At 45.4% G+C, this 22,873-nt stretch overlaps 1 protein-coding gene across 4 annotated transcripts in view; it reads right to left on the reverse strand.

Moving 5' to 3' along the window:
• NEURL1B (neuralized E3 ubiquitin protein ligase 1B) overlaps positions 1–22,873 on the reverse strand; it is a 561,907-nt gene that overhangs the window by 265,068 nt on the left and 273,966 nt on the right. For 3 of the 4 annotated variants that reach the window (XM_068277155.1, XM_068277158.1, XM_068277156.1), the window contains exon 2: positions 8,076–8,252. In XM_068277155.1, coding sequence (XP_068133256.1) covers positions 8,076–8,252 — 177 coding nt within the window. Of the gene's footprint in view, positions 1–8,075; positions 8,253–10,186; positions 10,273–22,873 lie in introns of those variants that run through there. The other variant, XM_068277159.1, reaches the window with a different exon arrangement.

Below are 22,873 nucleotides of genomic sequence, written 5' to 3' on the forward strand. Positions count from 1 at the left end.
TTGCTTGCTGTGCAGAGTAGTCACCTATCAGTGACTCTACTCCTAGCACTGCATATGTAAGATCTGAATGAGGGAGGACTGGTGCACACCAAGAGTGCTTCTGAGCGTCTTTCAATCGCCAGCAATTTGAAATGCACTTGGCGAATGTTACCCTATGAGGGTGTTCCCACAGCAGCGTTCACAAAATTGCATTCCCAAATTGCTAGCGATTGCTGTTGCGATTTTGGCGTGCACTAGCCCAGAGAGGAGTGGAGAGAAATTGAGAATAGCCTGAGATGGAGCAGAGAGCTTATCTGTATTGCAGTCTCACATCACACAGTGGCTACTTGCCTGTAATAGGACTCCTGTCCCTGCCAGTCTCTCACACAAGCTGCCGGCAGCCCTCCTAGAGTCCTAGGGTCTGTCAAAAACGTTTCAACCTGTTTAACACCTTATCAGCACATGCAGTCATCATAACAATGGGGAGAGACCAGACAGATTTTTTCCCATGGACCCTCCAGGCAAGCTCTCCATCATGCTGTGTATATTTACCAGCTCCCCCCCCCCCCCCCCAATTGCTCTGTAATTGTGCTATTATCAGCTAGCCTAGTGCTTTACATTATTATACATAAACAAACCTGAAAACACCATTCACTGGACCAGCCCTAAATCACTTTTCCCTTTGATCTCCCTGCAGCCCACAGACACTTCCTTTTCATCTCCCCAGAGCGTACCACCTGGCCAGAGTTAAAGTTCCATTGATGGTACGCGTACCATGGGTTGAAAAGCAATGGACTAGAGTACATATATATCGTGCTGATGCGCAATATATGAAATGTAGCTCTCAAATAACTCACTAGCTAAAGCACAAGTAATGATAATTAACAAGACAGACAACAGACAGACAGACGGAATGCTCAGCCAATCTAGTCGCTGTTTCAGCGACGGCGACATTCACACTGAGATAGGCAAGACTAACAGGTAGGAGCGAACTAATGGCAACCGCTGCTATAGTTTGTCCTCAAGAACAAGGCTAGAAGGAATACTACCAGTCACCAACGTGGTGCTGGCAGAATCTAACTATCAGGATCAGAAGGACTTCACTGACCACCGCAGGTCAGCAAACGTCCAGCAGACATGACAATACAGAGCAAGGCATTATAAATTTACAATAACAACTTTCACAGCATAGACCTAACGACAACTCAGAGAGCTGAACGCTATGTCGGGCGGGGTCAGAAAGGGGAGGCAGACTTTTATTCTGGCATCAGCCAATGGATGCAAGCATGCAAATTTCCACACAGCTGAATGGTAATCACTCAATCCTGAGCTGGCTTGATTATCATTTGCTAGCTGGTTGCGAATGCAAAGGACTCCCATAAGAAATACATGCAGTATTATGTAACAACATGCATGCAGGAAATCCAGGGATATCTGGCTGCAGCTCAGCTGCAACAAGCAATTGGTGGAATGGTGACAGCATCCTGAGCTGCCCAGAACTGCAGAGTGATTGCAAATGACAATGAGACTTATTGCGAATGAACAACTGAATGCAAGCAGATGAGCCAGAACTGTCCATTTGCAGCTCCACTGCAACAGACAGAACACGCTACAGGAGGGATCCTTACAGAGGTATTGGCCAGTGACTGGCCATTTAAAATTGCATGTGTGTATGAACCCTAATAATATAACTAAATGTATGGGCAAAATGCTATTACTAAAGACATTTCTTTTAAAAGTGTGTGTGTGTGTTGATGCCCGATTACTGAGAAAAGAAGAAGCTCCAAACTCATGTAATTGTAAGCCACAAAAATTTGCATTAACCTCATCAAAACACAATACAAATTGGCTAAAAAGCCGCCAATTCTATCAAAACTAGCTGTCGGAGAGTAGTCATTTATTATTAAATGTTGTGAAGGGTTGTGAAAGAGTGAAACTCTGCTACAAACAACATCCAGAAGTATAGTTTTCACTTTTGTTAAATTCTTATACACCTGACTGGATTCACAGCAAGAAAAAACTCTAGCCAGGCTTGTTTTCTTGTAGCCCCACAGTCAGACTCTGCGATCATACCAAATCATCTAATTTCTATAAATTCCAATAGGCATTTTATCAGAGTGTATTGCATATAGGTAAAAGGAACAACACTCAGTTCTAACTTACTGTAGTACAGTAGTCCTGGTAATCCAGATCTAAACTAATCAGTAGTTTCATCCAACCAGAAGAAATTGCTGGCAGTACTCACAGTGGTAAAGTCCAACTTCTTAGGCTGTTTGTGGGCTCTGTTGTGCTTAAAGACTGGGTTCCACAGCTCCCCCCAAAGTTAATGTACTTTGTATTAAATGTTAAAATACAGTAAATTCAGAGTTTATGGTATGTAGAGTATGTAGAGTGGGGTATGGAGCTGTACTAGCTGGGCCTATTTGTAATATTGAGTCTCAATCAACCAGAAAGCACACTTATCCGGCATCAGTCAATACCCATCGGTTCCAGATAACCGAGACTCTACTGTAAAATGTTGAATAGTGGTAATAGGGTACAGCATTTACATTATCACTACTCTTTGTATCTGACTATTGAACACATCTTTATTTTGTAAATGAACAGAAATGAGCATCACATGGTTTAACTTAAAGGGATTACATTTCTACCAAAGAAATAATTTCTGGCAATGAGCGTACTTTTAGAGTCAAGTAACAATGGTGAAGCTCCTATCAAGCTATCCACTTTTATAAAGCAATGTAACAGATGCTACCAATTCAGACTGCAATGAAAAATGTAGGACCTTAGAGAAGCCAGGCCTACATCTGCTCACCGCAGTCATCTCAGCCTTTTCTGACTAGATGTAATCAGCTGTACTTCTGAACTGTACAATTCAATAGTTCACCTCTATTAGTAGTTTTCACACTGCACTGAACTGCAGCTAATTCAATGCTGATGAATATTCATTGGCTATGTCCTGTTGTACCTTATTACATATTTCTCTGCATATTCTAAGTAACTTGCTATATGTCGATGTCGATACATCTTGTTGACAAATCCTAAGGATAAAGCCCCATACACACACTCACTACGGTCTTTTAGGCTCTCACAAAATTTCTTGTGAAACATCTAAAAAGAATCTCTTGATTATTGTTCAAGCAGCTGATAAAACTGATAAGAAGTCAATCCAAATGTTGAATTGACTTCTTATCAGCCTTATCAGCTGCTTAAACAATAGCAAGAGATTTTATTAAGGTGTTTCACAAGAAAAGTTGTGAGAGCCTAAAAGACCGTAGTGAGTGTGTGTATGGGGCTTGAAGGCTTATAAGTTGACAATCATGCACAATTGCAACTTTTATCTTAATCTTCTAGATTGCTGTTAAATTGTTTCCCTGGCAAATCTACGTGAATTTGAGTACACCACATCTACTTCAGTACATCTGTGATGCACAGAGAGACGGTCACCTCCATCTTTACTAATCGCTCTGCTTGAGATCCAAAAAAATAAAAATAAACTCAAGTCAAACTCCTCTAATAATGATATTACTTTTAGATTATGATCTACAGTGTGCTATTTTCCTTTAACTAGTCTAAAGGTTCATACACATCTACCGACTATCTTTCCAACTATCTACCAAACTTGTCTGTTAAGCTCCATACAGCTTTTGTTGTAAAACAAGTTGAAACAACTAAAAAAAAGTATTTTGCTATTGATCAAACAGCTGATAAGACTGATAAGAAGTCAATCCAACTGTTGGATTGACATCTTACCAGTCTTATCAGTTTTTGAACAATAGCAAAATAATTTTTTTTGTTTCAACTTGTTTCACAACAAAAGTTGTTCAACAATTGTGCTGCATAAAAGACTGCAGTTGAGCATGTGAATGGGGAGCTGGGAAAAAAGGGCGCATGCCGCTAGTGGACAAAAAGGGCGCCGCCATTCACTCCCATAATAAATAGCGTTTAATGGGCGCCGGGTAGGAAAAAAGGGCGCCGGAGCTAAATAAAGTTTATAAACGGCGCCAGGAGCTAAATAAAGTTTACAAACGGCGCCCGGAGCTGTTTAATGATTTATAACTGAACTTGTGGTGATTTACGTTTATAAAATGCACCCGTGCCGAATAACGTTTATGAAAATACTAAACATATTTATCTTATTTAAATAATTAAAACATTATTTAAAGTTTTATCCCTTACTGTTTGTAAAACATTATTATTCACAAAATAAAGCGATCAGTACGTAACGTAAATTGCAAAATATTTTTTTAATCCACAATTAGTAAAACATAATTATCCACATAATAAAGGGGGGTCTTAGGTTTAGGCATTAACAGGGGGGTCTTAGGTTTAGGCACCAACAGGGGGGTCTTAGGTTTAGGCATTAACAGGGGGGTCTTAGGTTTAGGCATTAACAGGGGGGTCTTAGGTTTAGGCACCAACAGGGGGGTCTTAGGTTTAGGCACCAACAGGGGGGTCTTAGGTTTAGGCACCAAGACAGGGGTCTAGGGGTTAGGGGTAGGTACAGGGAGGGTTACTTAGGCACCAACAGGGGGGTCTTAGGTTTAGGCACCAACAGGGGGGTCTTAGGTTTAGGCACCAACAGGGGGGTCTTAGGTTTAGGCACCAACAGGGGGGTCTTAGGTTTAGGCACCAAGACAGGGGTCTAGGGGTTAGGGGTAGGTACAGGGAGGGTTACTTAGGCACCAACAGGGGGGTCTTAGGTTTAGGCACCAACAGGGGGGTCTTAGGTTTAGGCACCAACAGGGGGGTCTTAGGTTTAGGCACCAACAGGGGGGTCTTAGGTTTAGGCACCAACAGGGGGGTCTTAGGTTTAGGCACCAACAGGGGGGTCTTAGGTTTAGGCACCAACAGGGGGGTCTTAGGTTTAGGCACCAACAGGGGAGTCTAGGGGTTAGGGATAGGTACAGGTAGGGTTCTGTGTAAGAGTAGGCTTAGGTATAGTTTTAGTAAAATTTTAGTAATAATTACTAATGTATTACAACACTTATTACGAACGTAGTTATATTTATATCATCTTTATAAACAATATTTTCAGATTTTATTATAAGAACAAACCATAAATGACGGTTATTCACAATAATATACAATTATAACAATTAAACATATATTATTGGTTTTTTTATAAACGTAATTATAAGTTTAACTTTTGAAACAGGGAAGATTAACGTTTTCACAATTTCCGATTTCATAAACATTATTTAATGATTTATAATTTTGTTAAACATTATTTGTAAACGAAATATAGCACACTATATTTATAAACCCTATTAATGATTAATTATTATTTAGAGTTTACACCCCGCGCCCTTTTTGTCCAGGCGCCCTTTTTGTACGTACGCTGTGAATGGGGCTTAACAGACAAGTTTGGCAGTTAGTTGGACAGATAGTTGGTAGGTGTATTTGACCCATTACTCAAGGGGCAAATACCATTATTGCTCAAAGGGACATTTTTGGTGTATGGCAGAAATTCCTCCTATCTTCATGACAAAATTGAATGAGACTTGCATTACATCCGTAGCCAAACATCTGAGTTCAACAGGAAGAGTTGCTGTAATGTGTGGAATTCGCAAATTTAATATCTTCTGCCTTTTAAGGATTCAGTATTTGCCACAAATTCCTTTTGGAAGTATAACCCCTCAACAAAAGGGTAAAAAGCAAATTAATTTTTTTTTTTTTTACTCATTCTTAAGCTGGAATTCACAAGATAAACATGTAGGAGAGCTCCTCTTGTGCAGATTTAACAATGGACTTCTATTTTACATAATACATACACACAGCATGGACAGCTAAAGAAACAATATTTCTATGGCTTTGTTTAGGCTTAATACACTATTCCTAGTGTTAGATAACTTACCTGCCATACTTGCCAGGTAAGTTACACATTCAAGAAATTCTCATCTCGTATATAGTCATCTCCGCCCACACCTACATTTAGGACTTCTCATAAATGTTGCCTCTTCTCTGGGACACTCTTTCACAATCCATTTGTCATTCCTCACCCTTAAGACTCTTTAATTGCAACCTCATAGCTCTCCTCTTCAGGTAAGCATATATTCTGACCTAGGACAGGTTGCCTAGTTACTGGGCCACGCCAGTCACATCTTTTACATCCATTTCATCAGGGTACCAAAGCTTATCGGCTTCCACAGCTTGTGTTTCATCCCCCCCCCCTAGAGTGTAACCCGATACGGGAAGGCCACCCTCTAAAAGTGCCATAGTGCTTCTGTAAATTGCCTTTTCAGTTAAAGACTTCCTACAATGTATACTATATGCTGATTTCCTACTATGCTGCTGTATGAATTTGCATTACATGTACTAGTCTTGAATGTAAAACAGATAGTTTAGCTTTCATTTCAGTTGTAAAGCACCACAGAAAAGTGGTATACCTAGGAAATTTGACACCTGGTGCTGATTATTTACAAGCACCCCCAAAAAAACAATTTTTTTTTAATGTGAGGATTGACTGGTTGGTGCACCGAGCATGTCGCTGCAAATTCTGGGGGATTTAGAGGGACAAGAAGTCATCAGGATGTGGAATTAGCTAACCATTATGAAACTGTAATCTATACTGTGCTGTAGAAGATGTCAGTGCCACTGGCTTCTACAACAGCAGACTACCCTGCATTATTAATTACTCTGGTGAGGATAAATAATCAATAGTCTAGGGCACTCTGGTATTACAGCAGCCACTGCACATGGCTACGAATGACAGGCAACTTCTGAAGCACTAAACACATCCTGTTACCTCTCCCTGCTAGTGTCCCAGCTGCGGCACAGCAATCATTCTCTCTACTAACCCTGGTACTCTGCACATTCACTCACTGCAGGCTGTGTGTAGAGAGCGAGAAGACACATCGCCCATGGGACAGGAACAGGGAGGGGTGCTACATCTAGTGCAGGAAGTAGTACAGTCCCCTGCACTGCATGCTGCTATTTTCCCAAATGTTGCAAAAACTATGAAAAAGGTCCCAGATGGAAGAACACAGTGACTGAGCACCACAGCAGCACCCCTAGCCATGGCTACACCAGGTGCTGCGAGCACCTGCAGCCTTATGGTAGGTACGCCACTGCCACATAATATTAAAATGTATAATATTAATCATAATAATAGAAATAATAATTCCTTACACCCTCTCCTAGGCACCACCAGTGATGGAAGAACACATCTGACAAGCCAAAAATACACAGGCCTACAAGTGTAAAAGTGAGCTATATACTTGCTTGCACCCTTTGTGTGTATATATATATATATATATATAAATATATATATATATATATATATATATATATATATATATATATATGTGTGTGTGTGTGTGTGTGTGTGTGTGTGTGCGTGCGTGCGTGCGTGCGTGCGTGCGTGCGTGCGTGTGTATGTGCGTGTGCGTGTGTCTACATGTATATATACACACACATATACTGTATATACTCGCATATAAGCCTAATTTTTCAGCACAAAAAATGTGCTGAAAAGTTACCCCCTCGCCTTATATGCGAGTCAGTGGAGCAGGGTTTGTTACTGGCAGAGGAGTGTAAGGATCTTGCACTATTTATTTAAGTATTTATATAGTGCCGACATATTACGCAGCGCTGTACAGAGTATATATTTTCTTGTCACTAGTAATCTTGCCATCTAGCTCCCTGTTGTTTCTGTGCCCCCCATCCCCTGCAACATGGTGTGCAGAATGCACCGTTCAAGACTACCTGTGTCCCCCGACTTACAGAGCAGAGTGTGCCAGCAACCTTTCAGCACTGCAATTCTTCCTGTATGGCGTCTTGAGACACAGCTGTATCATCCTTGGGGCATATCTGGCTATGGGGAGGGGAGCTGACTTCTACTGAGGGCACATCTGGCTTCTGTGGAGGCTGCTTTATTGGGGAGGGGGCTTATACGTGAGTCAATCACTTTTCCCTGTATTCTTAGGGAAAAGTGGATACCCCAGCTTATACACGCTTCGGCTTATATGTGAGTATATACTGTACACACACACACACACACACACACTGAATGTAAGGCTGATAAGTTAGAGGATGGGGCTAGCTGTGTCATATTACAAAAAAAAAATCAAGAGAAAGGAAAACATGATTATTACCATATATGTCTGGTAATGTGGCGACAGGTGCTTGAAGTGGGTACCGTAAACGAGAATATGATGCTGGCCATTTTGGAGGAGTATCATGGACAGGAATGGAGTTTTCTTCATCAGAAGTGCGACGAGCTTGGGAGATTCTATCTGTTCCATGAGCTGCTGGCCTCCGATCTCCCCAGCCTGCAAAATAAAATAAACACAAAGCTAAGAAGGAATAAGACTGTTTCACTTAAATAATTATTTAAATCTCTTAGCCAAATTATTAATTAACATTATCCTTATTTTTCACAATTTTTTTTCCTGCATAATTCTAGGAGCATCCAGAGGGCAGTAGATAGTAGGGCAGTATACACAAGTCACAAACAAGGGTATCCAGGCTCATCCTGCTGGGTCTTGGTATTTTAAGGGTAAAAGCAGGTGGTAAAAGGAATTGGTCAGTTTACATACAATAATTAACCCTTTGCACTCAAAACACACTCACCATAAGCTGGAACGCGAGTAGCAATAAAAATCAACTAGGTTGCAAAATTGTATTTGGTTGCAAGAATGGAGGATCTGGGATTTGAAAATGGACTTCAATTTTCACAGCCATATGTTACTACTGGGAAGACCATAGCTCTAAGTTTGTTCTTTGTTGGTAAAGTGACATTTCTATCCTTTAGTATCTTGTCCAAACTTGCCATAGCTTGCCTTCCAAGCAACAAGCGTCTCTTAAGCTGGCCATACACTAGGCCGATTACCCGCCGTTCGACAGCAGATTCGATCACTGGGATCGAATCTGCTGTCAAATCGTTAACACTAAACTTCGTTCGATTTTGTCCCGAAATAGAGCGATCCCGTCGATCGCCCGCGGGTAGGGAGCGCATCGAAACTTTTCTTTTCATCCATCTCAGGTACCCTTTAATTCGTAGTTACCAAACCAAATTTTAACAACATATCAAATTATTTGATTTCAGGAGCAGGAGGGGTGCATAAATTTGCATAAGCCAGCATCAACGCAGAATCATTTTCATCTCATTGACCATCTCTATTAGTGACACAGTTACACATCTGGCTTTATTCTTACAGCATAGATACTATTTAGTATATATATATATATATATATATATATATATATATATATATATATATATATATGATTCCTGTGTACACATCATATATACTGTACAGTCACAATCACATATGTATATCGGACTTTAAAAATACGGGGCTGCTTTATTGAAGCAGCACAAGTGACTATTTTTTGATTGGTTTATTTTATTTTTTGTGGACTAAGCACAGCTATTACTGTATAAATAAATTATTTATGATGACCATTATCTGTGAAATGCAACATTTTATCATATTTTCTATTTTAATTACAGTTCAAATTCATTAGGAGTCGGAGTCGGTGCATTTTCTCCCGACTCCGAGTACCCAAAAATTGCCCCAATATAGTAGCTCGTGATTCAAGCAAGTCGCTACATCTAACACAGATGGCATCTGTCCTGACATAAGAATTGACTGTTCATAATATGTATGACAGACTATCAGCAGCGCGGACTATCAGAGATTGTCATGATGCTTTACTCTCACACATCAGCTCCGGACTGTACTGGCAAACAGCAATTTTATATTCCCCCTCTATTGACTCTACTACTGTATTATTAACGGCATAATCTTATGCCGCATATGTGCTTCAGCGTTGCCGATTCTTCCTCCCCGCACTGCCGCCTACACATGTACACGTACTTCTGTCAGCTCTTGTTAGAGAGGAAATTCATTGGAATAAATGTGATGTAACAGTACACCCACTACATCATCCTGAAAAGATACATTACCTTCATGAATCTGCTGCTCCTCCAAATGGAAAGAAAACACATTCACTTTAGTTATAAGTGACATGCTTACGTCATAGATTTGTTTCCCTTTAGACCTGTACACTGCAGCATAGCTTAGATAGCAGCCTACAAAATTTAAAGCAGAACTATTCCATAAATTGTCCATTAAATGGTAATGTGATCATTCATCATATAAATAATAGTGAGGAATATATTAGTTGAGTCTCAGAATGGTCATCAAACACTGATCTGCACCAATCTGTAGAACAGAACATAAAGGAAGATGGGTCTTACTATAAAACAGAGCTAGTATGATCTTGCTGGCATGTCCTCTTCAGCTTCTCTGCAGTGATGCATGCAAGAATTTACAGGAGACTATAAGAAGATTGGGGCGGAAAAGTCCTAAAGAGAAACCGTGACCAAGGATTTAACTTCATCCCAATCAGCAGCGCATACCCCCTTCCCCATGAGAAATCTTTTCCTTTTCTCAAACAGATACTCGGGGGCTCTGTACAGCTGATTTTGTGGTGAAACCCCTCCCACAGTGTGATGTCAGGACCATGGTGCTGACATCACACTGTTGGGGCCTTGTTGCATTGTGGGAAATAACAGCTGTTTCCAACTGCCAAAAAAAGCAAGCAGCATCTCCTACCACTGACATCACCTGCCAGCAGTAAAAAATGTCACCGTGTGATAAAAGATAGAATGTAAATCAGGGAAAGGAAATATTTTATAATGGGCAAACACTGACTAAGAGCTAGTCCACACTAGGTCCGGAAACGTATCCGTGGCTGCGTTTTTCAAACCGGATGAAAAACGGAGTCCCGGATACTAATGTTGATAATAGCAGCCAGCCTCACCCAAGTAAAAAACAGATCCGTCTGCGTTTGCGGGGATCCGTTTTCAAAACCTGAACGGAAGGTCCGGATCTGCTGCATTTTCACGCAACGGATCAGGACCACGGATACACGCAGGGGGTAGTGAAAGCAATGAGAAAACGCATCTCCAGCTCCACAGGCAAAAAAACGGATGTTAAAACGGATAGCCTGAGCTTTATGATTGGCCCAAAAAAATCCTCCCACTCCTTCCTAATGATGGAGACGTTTTCTGTCAGGGAAAAACCTGAACGGAAACTGATGCAAAACTGATGCACTTTCATCAGTTTGCAGTACGGTGGGTATTTCCCCTGATCCGGACTGCAGTGTCCGTCCTGCAACTGTGTCTAGTGTGGACCAGCACTTAATCATTTATACATAATTATTGTAAAAATCAAGCACTTTTGTTCATTACGTTATTTTCACTGAAGTTCCTCTATAACTGTAACCCGTTTCCATTTACAAGGAGTGCTTTAAGCAAAATGTTTGATTACTTCTATCTGTACAGTATTACATTTATGAAGCAAGCAAGATGGCGCCGGGTGAGGACGCCACGGCCACAGGGCTCCGGTCTCTTTGTCTCCCCTTCCCCTAACATCCCCTCTGGCGACCTCCCGACTAGTGTTGGGCGAACACCCATGGCCGGATTTCCGCACAGGCCGAATAGGCCCGTTCCTAGGGTGGAAGAAAAGTAGCAAGAGAGTTGGGGCGGCTGTCACATACTGGCAGCAGATCAGCCGTTCAGCAATCAGCTGTCTGCTCCAGCCGCGCTGTAGTCTCTCCTGCATACACGCAGCATGAGAGCGCCCCTCCCTTCCTCTCCACTCTGATGACACTGAAGGGAGGAGGGGCTGAGCTCTCTGCTGCTAGCCAGCCGGGAGATTCAAGCGAGGAGGAGAACTGGTAACTATGCGGGCAGCGGGGCACTGTAAGCATGGAGGGGGCTGCGGGGAGGGGAAACAACGTGCAGCCAGCCATAGCGAGTGTCTCTCTCATAGTGAAGTGTGTCTGTCTGTCAGTAAATATGTTGCTGCAGCTAACTCTGTATTACTGCACACAGTCACTCAGCCCCTACGGACTAGGAGTGAGTGCCCAGGTGGGAGCTCTGTGTCTCTCTCCCCCTCCTTCCTCCCCCCTCCCTCCAAGCTCGTGATTTGTAGAAAGTGAGGCTGCTGCTGCGAGCCCAGCAATCACTGCAGCCTTATCTATCAATAAGATAAGGAAACAGAGTTGCCTGGCTTTGTGTGTGAAGAGGAGAGCACACAGGAAGTAATGAGAGCAAATCAGGCTGTGATGCAATAACTGAAGCCTGTGTGACTGACAGCAGAAATGATCTTACATCTCTCTGCTCATTGACAGAATCCTGCTAGCCTGGTCATAATCTGCAGTGCTTCCTACCTTTACTCCCAGAATGCCACCTCAACACTCATCCTGATACCCTCTCCCATCTCCTGTCACTCTCACTGCTTCTCTCCTTTACCCCCCCCCCCCCTTCCAGTCCTTACACTTCATACTCTCTCATCCTATCTGTCCTTCCCTCTTTATATCTCCAAAAGCATCCCACCACTGTGTCATGTAATGCTTTTAACCCCTGCTATGTGATCACAGAGGTGCAGCGCTTAGTGATCCTGATCGCCTAAGTGCCGGGCAGATGATGGGAAAAATCTGGTTCCAAACGTGGGGTTTGTATAAACAATGGTACTGCCGCTACCCTTGTGAACCAGCTCTAAGTATAATATAGTACTCATGTCCTCCATACCACATTGCAGAGTAAATGGTCATGTCAATGATTATCCTCAGAGGAGCTCACAACCCTACCATAGTCACAGTATAATGACCTACTTATTTATTTACCTACTAAATTATTATGTATTCATATAGCACTGACCTCTTCTGCAGCACTGTACAGAGTACATATTCATGTCACTAACTGTCCTCAGAGGAGCTCACAATCTAATCCTACCATAGTCATAGTCTAATGTCCTACCATATTATTATTACGTATTTATATAGCACTGACATCTCCTGCAGCACTGTACAGAGTACATAGTCATGTCACTGACTGTCCTCAGAGGAGCTCACAATCTAATCCTACCATAGTCATAGTCTAATGTCCTGCCATATTATTATTACGTATTTATATAGCACTGGCATCTTCTGCAGCACTGTACAGAGTACATAGTCATGTCACTAACTGTCCTCAGAGGAGCTCACAATCTAATCCCTACCATAGTCATAGTCTAATGTCCTACCATATTATTATTATGTATTTGTATATCACTGACATCTTCTGCAGCGCTTTACAGAGTACATAGTCGTGTCACTGACTGTCCTCAGAGGAGCTCACTATCTAATCCTACCATAGTCATAGTCTAATGTCCTACCATATTATTATTATGTATTCGTATACAATACAATAACATTTCTATAGTGCTTTTCTCCCATAGGACTCCAAGCGCTTAGGCCCTCTCAGATTCAGTATAGCACTGACATCTGCTGCAGCACTATATGCCTAGCCTAACCCTAAATTGACAAATGACCTAACCACTTTTTTTTTTTTTTTGTAAATTTCTACCCCTGACCTGATATCCTGATCTATCAGTATCCCTAAACCCCCCATCCAATAACACTATCCTAACCCTGCCGATGTCATGGGGTGGCTGGTGATAGTGGGCCTATGGCGGTAAAAAGTACAAATCCGGCCCTGCGAACACCTAGATGTTCGGGTTCGCGAACGTTCGCCGAACATCGCCGCGATGTTCGGGTGTTCGCGCCGAACTCCGAACATAATGGAAGTCAATCGGGACCCGAACTTTCGTGCTTTGTAAAGCTTCCTTACATGCTACATACCCCAAATTTGCAGGGTATGTGCACCTTGGGAGTGGATACAAGAGGGAAAAAATATTTGAAAAAGAGCTTATAGTTTTTGAGAAAATTGATTGTAAAGTTTCAAAGGAAAAAGTGTCTTTTAAATGTGGAAAATGTCATGTTTCTTTGCACAGGTAACATGCTTTTTGTCGCCATGCAGTCATAAATGTAATACAGAGAAGAGGTTCCAGGAAAAGGGACCGGTAACACTAACCCAGCACCAGCAGCAGCACACATGATGGAACAGGAGGAGGAGGCGCAGGAGGAGAAGGCCACGCTTTTTGAGACACAACATCCCAGGCCTTGCATGAGGACAAGAAGCGTGCGGATAGCATGCTTTGTACCGCCATGCAGTCATAAATGTAATAAAGATAAGTGGTTCAATAAACAGGGACCACGGGGCAACGCTAACCCAGCAGCAGCAGACGTGATGGAACAGGAGGAGGCGCAGGAGGAGAAGGCTACGCTTTCAGGCGCAACTCAGGCCTTGCATGAGGACAAAAAAATGCATGCGCAAAGCAATGCAATGAGTAGTTTTCAGGACACAATGGGCTATTCGGAAGAGCTATTCCCACCCCCACAATCTTCTACCTGTGAAAGGTCAATGGAACAGCCACAAATGTTGTGCCCGGATTCACAACCTTTTTCTGTGGAAAATGCACCTCGCACTGAAATGCAAGGCGAGGCCGAGGATGAACATGACGTCAACAACTCAACATGACGCAAAATGGGGGCGGAACAGAAAGCTGCTTTCAATGTTTTGAAGGCCTTAATTGCCTCCGGTGGCCAGTTAGATGCATCATTCATCACACCCAAATCCCAGAGCAATGTGTGCAGGAATTTGAATCGCAGGAGGTGTACCGAGATCATCTGGACAAGTGACCAAGTGACAAAGTGAAAAGTGACCAGTGACAAAGTGACAAAGTGACAAGTGACAAAGTGACCAGTGACAAGTGAGAGGTTGTTCTGGGGAGCTCTACTCCACTGCACACAGTCACATATGAGGAGAGGTCTCGTCGGGACTGCTGACCCTCCTCAGCTTGCTCAAAGCCTTGAGGGTTCCTGAAGATCCTCTGCTTGGAGTTCGCCGGGGTTCAGCTTGGTGTCGGGGTTGGCGGCGTCCTCCTCACTCCAACGTGGCAGATCTTCTGTTGAAGGAAAAAAAAAACATTTTTAAAAGTCCAGTACCGCTTCTGAAGGACTCACCAAGAGATGCAGGAGCGCTTCAATCTAGCGCACCATCGCTCGCTGGGTGATGTCCCTCCCTACGCGCTGGAATTCTACGCTGCACATGCTAGCACGCTTTTGTGCAGTGCAGAGGCGCATTCCAGCAGCTAGCTAGTAGCTACCAAGCTTCTGTGGATCTGATTGGGCCACCATGTTGGATCTCTGCCAAGTCCTCCAAAATTTTGAGCAATCCACGTTGCTTGTGACTGAGCAGTGACAACTCTACAGTCAGCATTACAATACCACTGCTGTGTTTACTGAAGAAATCAATGTTGAAGATGGAAACCGCTGGCATGATGCAAGTGGGGGAATCTGAAGATGAAAACGTTCAGCGTGATGATACCAACATCAGGCAACCTGCCTCAGGAAACGCTGGTCCCAGCTCTGACAAAGAACAGGACGAGGAACAGCTGGAGTTGGAGCAGGAATTGGATGCCCCCACTGCCGAGGGACAGAGCGGTGCACGTTGGACTTCCACAATTTATCGGGAATGGACAGCAGAAGAGGAAGAAAGTGATGCTGATGACGAATATGGTGCATCACAACAATCACAACGCTCACAAGAACATGAAGACAGAGGAGTCTGGCAGGATTCTCTGGCACACATGGCTCAATTCATGCTAGACTGCATTGAACGCGGCCCGTGCATTATTCACTATTCATTATTCTGGACAACACCAATTACTGGGTTTATACCCAGTTTATACAAACACAATGTTAAAAAACTGATTGAAGAAAGTGTCAGACAGGTCAAAAATGGAACAATTCCAGCAGGCCCTTGAGGATGGAGACTTTAGAGAGGAGATTGATATCCTCCTCCTTCTCTAGCCAGTTGTACGCCGACGGACTGACTTCAGCAAACCCAGGAGGACCAGGAGGGCAGCAAAGAACACAAGCTGCTGCTAGTGCCCAAAAGGGAATGGTATTGGCAGTGTCCTTGGAGTGGGAACATTTTCTGACACCCATGCAGCAGCCCACAGAACAGCAATCGGGCAGTCCCACGTCCTCCAACACCAATCGCCTGGAGAAGATGGTCAAGGTCTACATGTCAGATGGCGTAGCTGTGTTGAACAATCTATCTGCAGACAGACGGTGAGTGTGACAGCACAGAAGGACCATGGCAACTCACTCATAGTACCACAGTTTGATAGTGCTGCCCAAAAAATTATATGGATCCGTAGACCCGGGCAGTACTGGGAAGTGGGAACGCAGATTTTAGTACCTAAACACACGATACAACATGTTTTCCGGGGTCGGACCCTGAGGCACATACAGATGGTCCCGATCATCATCCTCATCATACAACTCTTCTCCTGAGTCTGACCCACCCACCACCTCTGCCACCCCAACATCCCCAGACACAGACCCCTCATCGTCCTCAACATTAACTTGGGATGCTGGCCTGAGCCAGACCTCCTCCTCCACATCAGGCCCCATCATCTCCTCAATGGCAGCCCTCATTAATCGCTCTGTCGACGGACCGATGGACACAACGTTCTCCTCCGGGGAGGGCTGCTGCTGACCACTGGCTGCTGGGGTGGATGTTATAGCTTGCGTGGGGCGTTGGCTGTTGCTGTTGTTGGGAGTGCTGCTCACAGCGGAGGTCTCTGAGGAACTCATGGTGAGCTCATATAGTGGTTGGCGGTGAGTGGAGTATTACTGATCCCAGCAATATACACACTGACTGGCAGAGTACGCAATGCTATATAGTGTGGCTGAGCGGTGTACACAGAGTGGCAGTAAACACAATGCTATATAGTCTGGCTGAGCGGTGTACACAGAGTGGCAGTACACACAATGCTATATAGTCTGGCTGAGCCGTGTACACAGAGTGGCAGTACACACAATGCTATATAGTCTGGCTGAGCGGTGTACACAGAGTGGCAGTACACACAATGCTATATAGCCTGGCTGAGCGGTGTACACAGAGTGGCAGTAAACAATGCTATATAGTGTGGCTGAGCCGTGTACACAGAGTGGCAGTAAACAATGCTATATAGTCTGGCTGAGCGGTGTACACAGAGTGGCAGTACACACAATGCTATATAGTCTGGCTGAGCAGTGTACACAGAGTGGCAGTACACACAATGCTATATAGTCTGGCTGAGCAGTGTACACAGAGTGGCAGTACACACAATGCTATATAGTCTGGCTGAGCAGTGTACACAGAGTGGCAGTACACACTATGCTATATAGTCTGGCTGAGCCGTGTACACAGAGTGGCAGTACACACAATGCTATATAGTCTGGCTGAGCGGTGTACACAGAGTGGCAGTACACACAATGCTATATAGTGTGGCTGAGCGGTGTACACAGAGTGGCAGTAAACACAATGCTATATATAGCGTGGCTGAGCGAGGTACACAGTGGCAGTACACACAATGCTATATAGTCTGGCTGAGCGGTGTACACAGAGTGGCAGTACGCACAATGCTATATAGTCTGGCTGAGCAGTGTACACAGAGTGGCAGTACACACAATGCTATATAGTCTGGCTGAGCCGTGTACACAGAGTGGCAGTACACATAATGCTATATAGTCTGGCTGAGCGGTGTACACAGATTGGCAGTAAACACAATGCTATATAGTGTGGCTGAGCGGTGTACACAGAGTGGCAGTAAACAATGCTATATAGTCTGGCTGAGCGGTGTACACAGAGTGGCAGTACACACAATGCTATATAGTCTGGCTGAGCGGTGTACACAGAGTGGCAGTAAACAATGCTATATAGTCTGGCTGAGCGAGGTACACAGTGGCAGTACAGACAATGCTATATAGTCTGGCTGAGCGGTGTACACAGAGTGGCAGTAAACAAGGCTATATATAGTGTGGCTGAGCGAGGTACACAGTGGCAGTAAACAATGCTATATATAGTGTGGCTGAGCGAGCGGTGTACTACTGTTCCCAGCAGCGACACACAATGACTGGGGGGGGGACCCTGGCTAGCGTGGCTGGAGAGCGAACTACCCTGCCTGCCTACCCAAAGCTAAACCCACAGAGAAATGGCGGAGATATGACGTGGTTCAGGTATTTATTTACCCGAACCACGTGACCGTTCGGCCAATCAGAGCGCGTTCGGGTCCGAACCACGTGACCCGTTCGGCCAATCACAGCGCTAGCCGAACGTTCGGGGAACGTTCGGCCATGCGCTCTTAGTTCGGCCATGCGGCCGAACGGTTTGGCCGAGCACCATCAGGTGTTCAGCCGAACTCGAACATCACCTGAACAGGGTGATGTTCTGCAGAACCCGAACAGTGGCGAACACTGTTCGCCCAACACTACTCCCAACCACCTCCACCCACCTGAGGATGATGCAGGGGCCACGATGGTGCCTCGCAGGCTGCTGGAGGATCGGGAGGGAGCGTGCTGCGGGGTGAGGACTGCTTGCCCGGGGAATCCATCACTGCTGCCAGGGGAGCCGGGACGCCGCTCTGGAGCCAGGGGACGCCGCACGCACCACGCAGCGCTGCGCAGCACCACGCCGCCTCCACGCTGCATAGCTTCCGCCTCTCCTGCCGGGGACCACACAGAGAGGGGCAGCGGCGGCTCTCATGACTGTCGGGGGCTGCCACCTGGGGAAGAAGCCGCAATATGCCCCCGCCGCCAACACGTGCTCCCGCCGCCACCACTTGCTGACCAGGGCCGCCGCCGGAGACCTCCCCCAGAGACCTCCCCATCACAGGACTGCTGGGGTTGCCGGTCCCCCTCCACCACGGGTCGCCCAGGGACCAGCAAGGACACATGGGTCACCTGCCACGTGCGGAGGAGGCCTGTCTGCAGCGGCTCCCCAGTCACACGACCACGACCAGGCTGCCACCGTGCTGATGGAGGGCCTGTGGCTGCTCCTCGCAGCTACAGAGAAGGTATGCTGCCCCTGGCCTGTCCACCTCTGCTGCCTAGCCAGGGTGCCCCCTTCCCGGCCCTATGTCCACCAATGGGGCCCAGCCGAGGTGCCCCCCGGCCTCATGTCCACCACTGCTGCCCAGCCTGGGTGGCCCCAGGCCCCACGTCCACCACTGCTGCCCAGCAAAGGTGTCCCCTGGCACCACAGGGCCCCACTGGGTCTGCACCCTCATCAACCAGCCATGCGGACCCTGAAAATAGGAGCGATTCTCCTCGAGCAACCTGGCTCAAGTGATCCCTGCTGGCCGCCTCCATCACGATCCCCCCCCAGCATCCTCTCTACTTTCCGCGGACAATTGGAGCACCTGTCTAGTTGGGAGCGCGTCGCTGTGTAGCGTCCAGTGCCGAAAATGGCAGCGCTCATATCAGCTCTCAGGCTGCTCCTCCAGTCCCACTCTTTTTCTGTTCCCGCTATCAGTGTATGTCTTTCTATGCTATGTGTGTATTACGTAAATTGTACGTGTATGCTGTAATGCTCTGTTTGTATTATGTTACTGTACGTGTATGCTGTAATGCTCTGTTTTTGCTTTGATTTTGCTTTTGTTTATACGTATGTACCTATGCTTAATTGTATACGACGCTCTGCTTAAATGTACGCACAAACTGTAATGTTGCCCTATGTATGCTTGTCCCACGTCTACGTATGTACCGTGCTATTTTCTGTTTTTCACCAACGACCCTGTATGCGCCAAAACCAATTCCGGGTACAATTCACTGTTGTACTTGGCGAAATAAATTCTGATTCTGATTCTGAATGTAGAAAGTACATGTACAGAGTTTTTCTGATCTGGTCAAAGTTACACGGCTTCATCCTTTTTTGACCAAGTAGAAATTGGATTACCAATGAAAAAAAGAACATTGCTCTTTTAAAATCAACTCACCGACAGGTGCTGTTAGGTTAAGGGTGCATTCACACTATACATGTGAACTCACTGGCCATTCACTTGTATTAGCATGGTCACATCTCTGCGTGATAATGTCCTGCTTCTGAGGATGCCGCATGCTAGTCATATAAATTATACACTATTCATTACAGACAGGGCCGGTTCAAGTAACAATTGGGCCCTAGGGCAAAATTAGCCTGGGGGCCCCGCCAACAGACCCCCCCCCCCCCAAACCAAAAAGCGTCATTAGAGGCCCTTTGTTGCAGCCAAATTTCCCTCCTGGGCCCCTGAGCTGGCTACTGACCCTCCCCCAATCACCTCCCAACTTAACAGACTCTGCAGAGTCCCTGCGGAGCAACAGTTAAGATGGGGAGGGACAACTTGGGGGCCCCTACAAGATCTTTCCTATGGTAGCTCTGGCCCTGATTACAGACAATATTGTTGTTCAGTTGCTATTCAGTCATGTCTGACTCTTTGCGACGTCATGGACCATAGCACACTAGGCCCATCTATCCTCTACTACTGCCTTTCAAAGCTTGTCTAAGTTCATGTTTATTGCTTCCATACTATGTAGCAATCTCATTCTCTGTCGTCCACTTCCTTTTGACCCTGAGGACAACAAGCAACATCTGGACATTTAGAAGTAACCTAGCCAACCACAGGCTTCATTCAGGTTTATTTTACCTGATTCAGAGGTACTTTAAAGTAGTAGTTCAGGTGTGTGTGTTTTTCTATTACACACAAACAATTTTGCTTTATTTGTTTTATTAGCAGTCTAGTTGTGTACTGCTGACTACAGGAAACCTGAGGCAACCTGTGTTGACAGCTTTATTTCTTTTTAAACAATACTAGTTGCCTGGCAGTCTGCTGATCTTTCTGGCATCACACCTGAATCAAGCATGCAGCTAATGTAATTTGTATTGTTTAAAAGGAAATTTTTATGTCAGACTCCATATCCCTCTCACCTCAGGTTCAGCTTGTTAGGACTAAACAGCAGTCTCTGAGCTGTATAAGCTCTACCCCTATCCCATCATCCTCCACACAAAGTTGACACAGCCCACCTACCCCCCTGCGCTCTACAGCACGGGTCACAAGGAGGAGATCACATGACCGCTCTGTGCAAAACTTATTCCCACTCTACTGGAAAGGACAGTTACATAAGATTGGAGCACAGAGGGAATTTCTCAGGAACAGCTAAATACAGTCCCTTATTCACTTTTCCCAACAATGAAAAATGAAATCAAAATCCTGGAGAGTCAATTAGGGCTTTAATTGGAAACAAAATCTACTGTAATGGTTAGCAGACCCGCTGCTAGTGTGCACGCGGCAGCGGGCTCCGCTTCACAGGCTCTTATCTCTGAGTGTGGAACGCCGAACGGGGCAGCGCGGACGGCGGAGTCCGCATGCTCGGCGGACTCCGCCGCATGGTTGCTACCTGTGGCGTTCCCCGTGCCTTCGCCGGCTCTCAGTCTCTGCATGACGCGCACACGCGCGAGGAGACAAGATCTTTATGCCTCAAGACGGGAGTCAGCTGACCAGGCCAGTTAGCTGACTCCAGCAGCCCTTTGGATTGGCTGGGGCTCTGGGGCGGTGCTGGGTAGCTCTCGGGCTACATATAGAACTTGCTTGTCAGTAGCAAGTTGTCTGCTGTCGTGAATACATTCGTGTTAGCGCTCAGACCTTAGTCCAGTTTCCTAGGTGTTGATACCAAGGACGTCACACCTTAGATTAGGATTGTATTTGTATATTTACCTGTGTTTTGACTCTGGCTATCCCTGACTACTCTTTACTCTAAAAACACACGATTAGCTCACACGATGACCAGGGGCCCCGGACCTCTCTCACTGGCCGGGGCCCCAAGGCCAACATGCGATACCTGGAGGGGAGTGCAGGTGGGCCTGGACCTCTCACACCCAGGCTCTGGAACTCTCACATCCAGAAAACCCACCAACACTGCCTCCATACTGAATGCTAAATTCAACACACACAAGCAATAGAACACAGCAGTACATGCATCCAACTACATTTAAGTGGTCAGCAGGTGCTCGTCAGCCAATCAGGATGCACTGTCATACACCCTTTACCTGCCATACCACATCTAGCAGCCATTAGCATTCAGGTGGGAGGCTTCAGTTGGACGCCATCGCAAGATTGCGTTGCTAGCAGGACCGCCCCGTGCAGGCATCCCTCCCACAGGGGTCCACTTAAATGTAGCTGGATGCATGTACTGCTGTGTTCTGTTGCTTGTGTGTGTTGAATTTACTCTTTACTCTAATCGCTCTTGTACTTCTGCCTATCTGATTCAAGTTGCCGACCCTGCCTGTTTACTGACTCTGAATCAGCCTCCCGTTTCTGTACTGCTGCCGCCTTCTCTGTTGCCAAACCTCTGCTTGTCTGACCTTTCTCCCTACAGTGGAACGTCTCCCACTGTAGGGTTATCTCTGAGGCTTGCCTCTCCGAGACGCCTGCCCTAGCAGACGATTACTGCCAGTGGCCGAGATTCCTCTCTTTGCCCAGTTTGAGGATCTTACACACCGGGTTCCCATTCAGAGGTAACCACACCTCTGAGGAATTGCCGTGTGGTGGATATTTCCATGATCTTGTGAATTATTACTGTCTTTATTGTCATTTACTGTATTAGGTGTCCAGAGGGTAGTTACACTTGTATTATTGGTGATTCTGCAGATCATCAATAATCAGGTAACATCTGTATTGTTGGCGATACTGCAGATTACCAATAATCAGATTATCTCTGTTTGCTGACACCAATCTTTACAGAACAGCAGACCAGACATTATGGATGCATTACGCAGCCAGGTTGAGCCTCTAACCACCTCAGTAAATAACCTCATCTAGGTGGTTAATACGCAACAGACCCAGATCACTCAACTGTCTGTATCTGTGCAGATCCTCCAGACGGCTGTTACAATGCAATCCCCTCCGGTCACAGATCTGCATTTGTCAGTACCTGAGAAATTTTCAGGACACAGATCTGACTTCCAGAACTTTTGCAACCGAGTGTTGTCCTATTTTGAGTTGAGACCCAACTTGTCAGGTACCGAGCATCAGAGGGTGACGTTTATAAAGACCTTATTATCCGGGGACTCGCAAACCTGGGCATATGGTCTTCCGCCTGAAGATGTGGCTTTAACTTCAGTCCGGGAATTTTTTAAAGCAATGGCCATAATTTATGATGACCCGGATGCCTCGATCACTGCTGAGAG

The sequence above is a fragment of the Hyperolius riggenbachi genome, chromosome 3 (assembly GCF_040937935.1).
Source record: "Hyperolius riggenbachi isolate aHypRig1 chromosome 3, aHypRig1.pri, whole genome shotgun sequence".
Lineage (NCBI taxonomy): Eukaryota > Metazoa > Chordata > Amphibia > Anura > Hyperoliidae > Hyperolius > Hyperolius riggenbachi.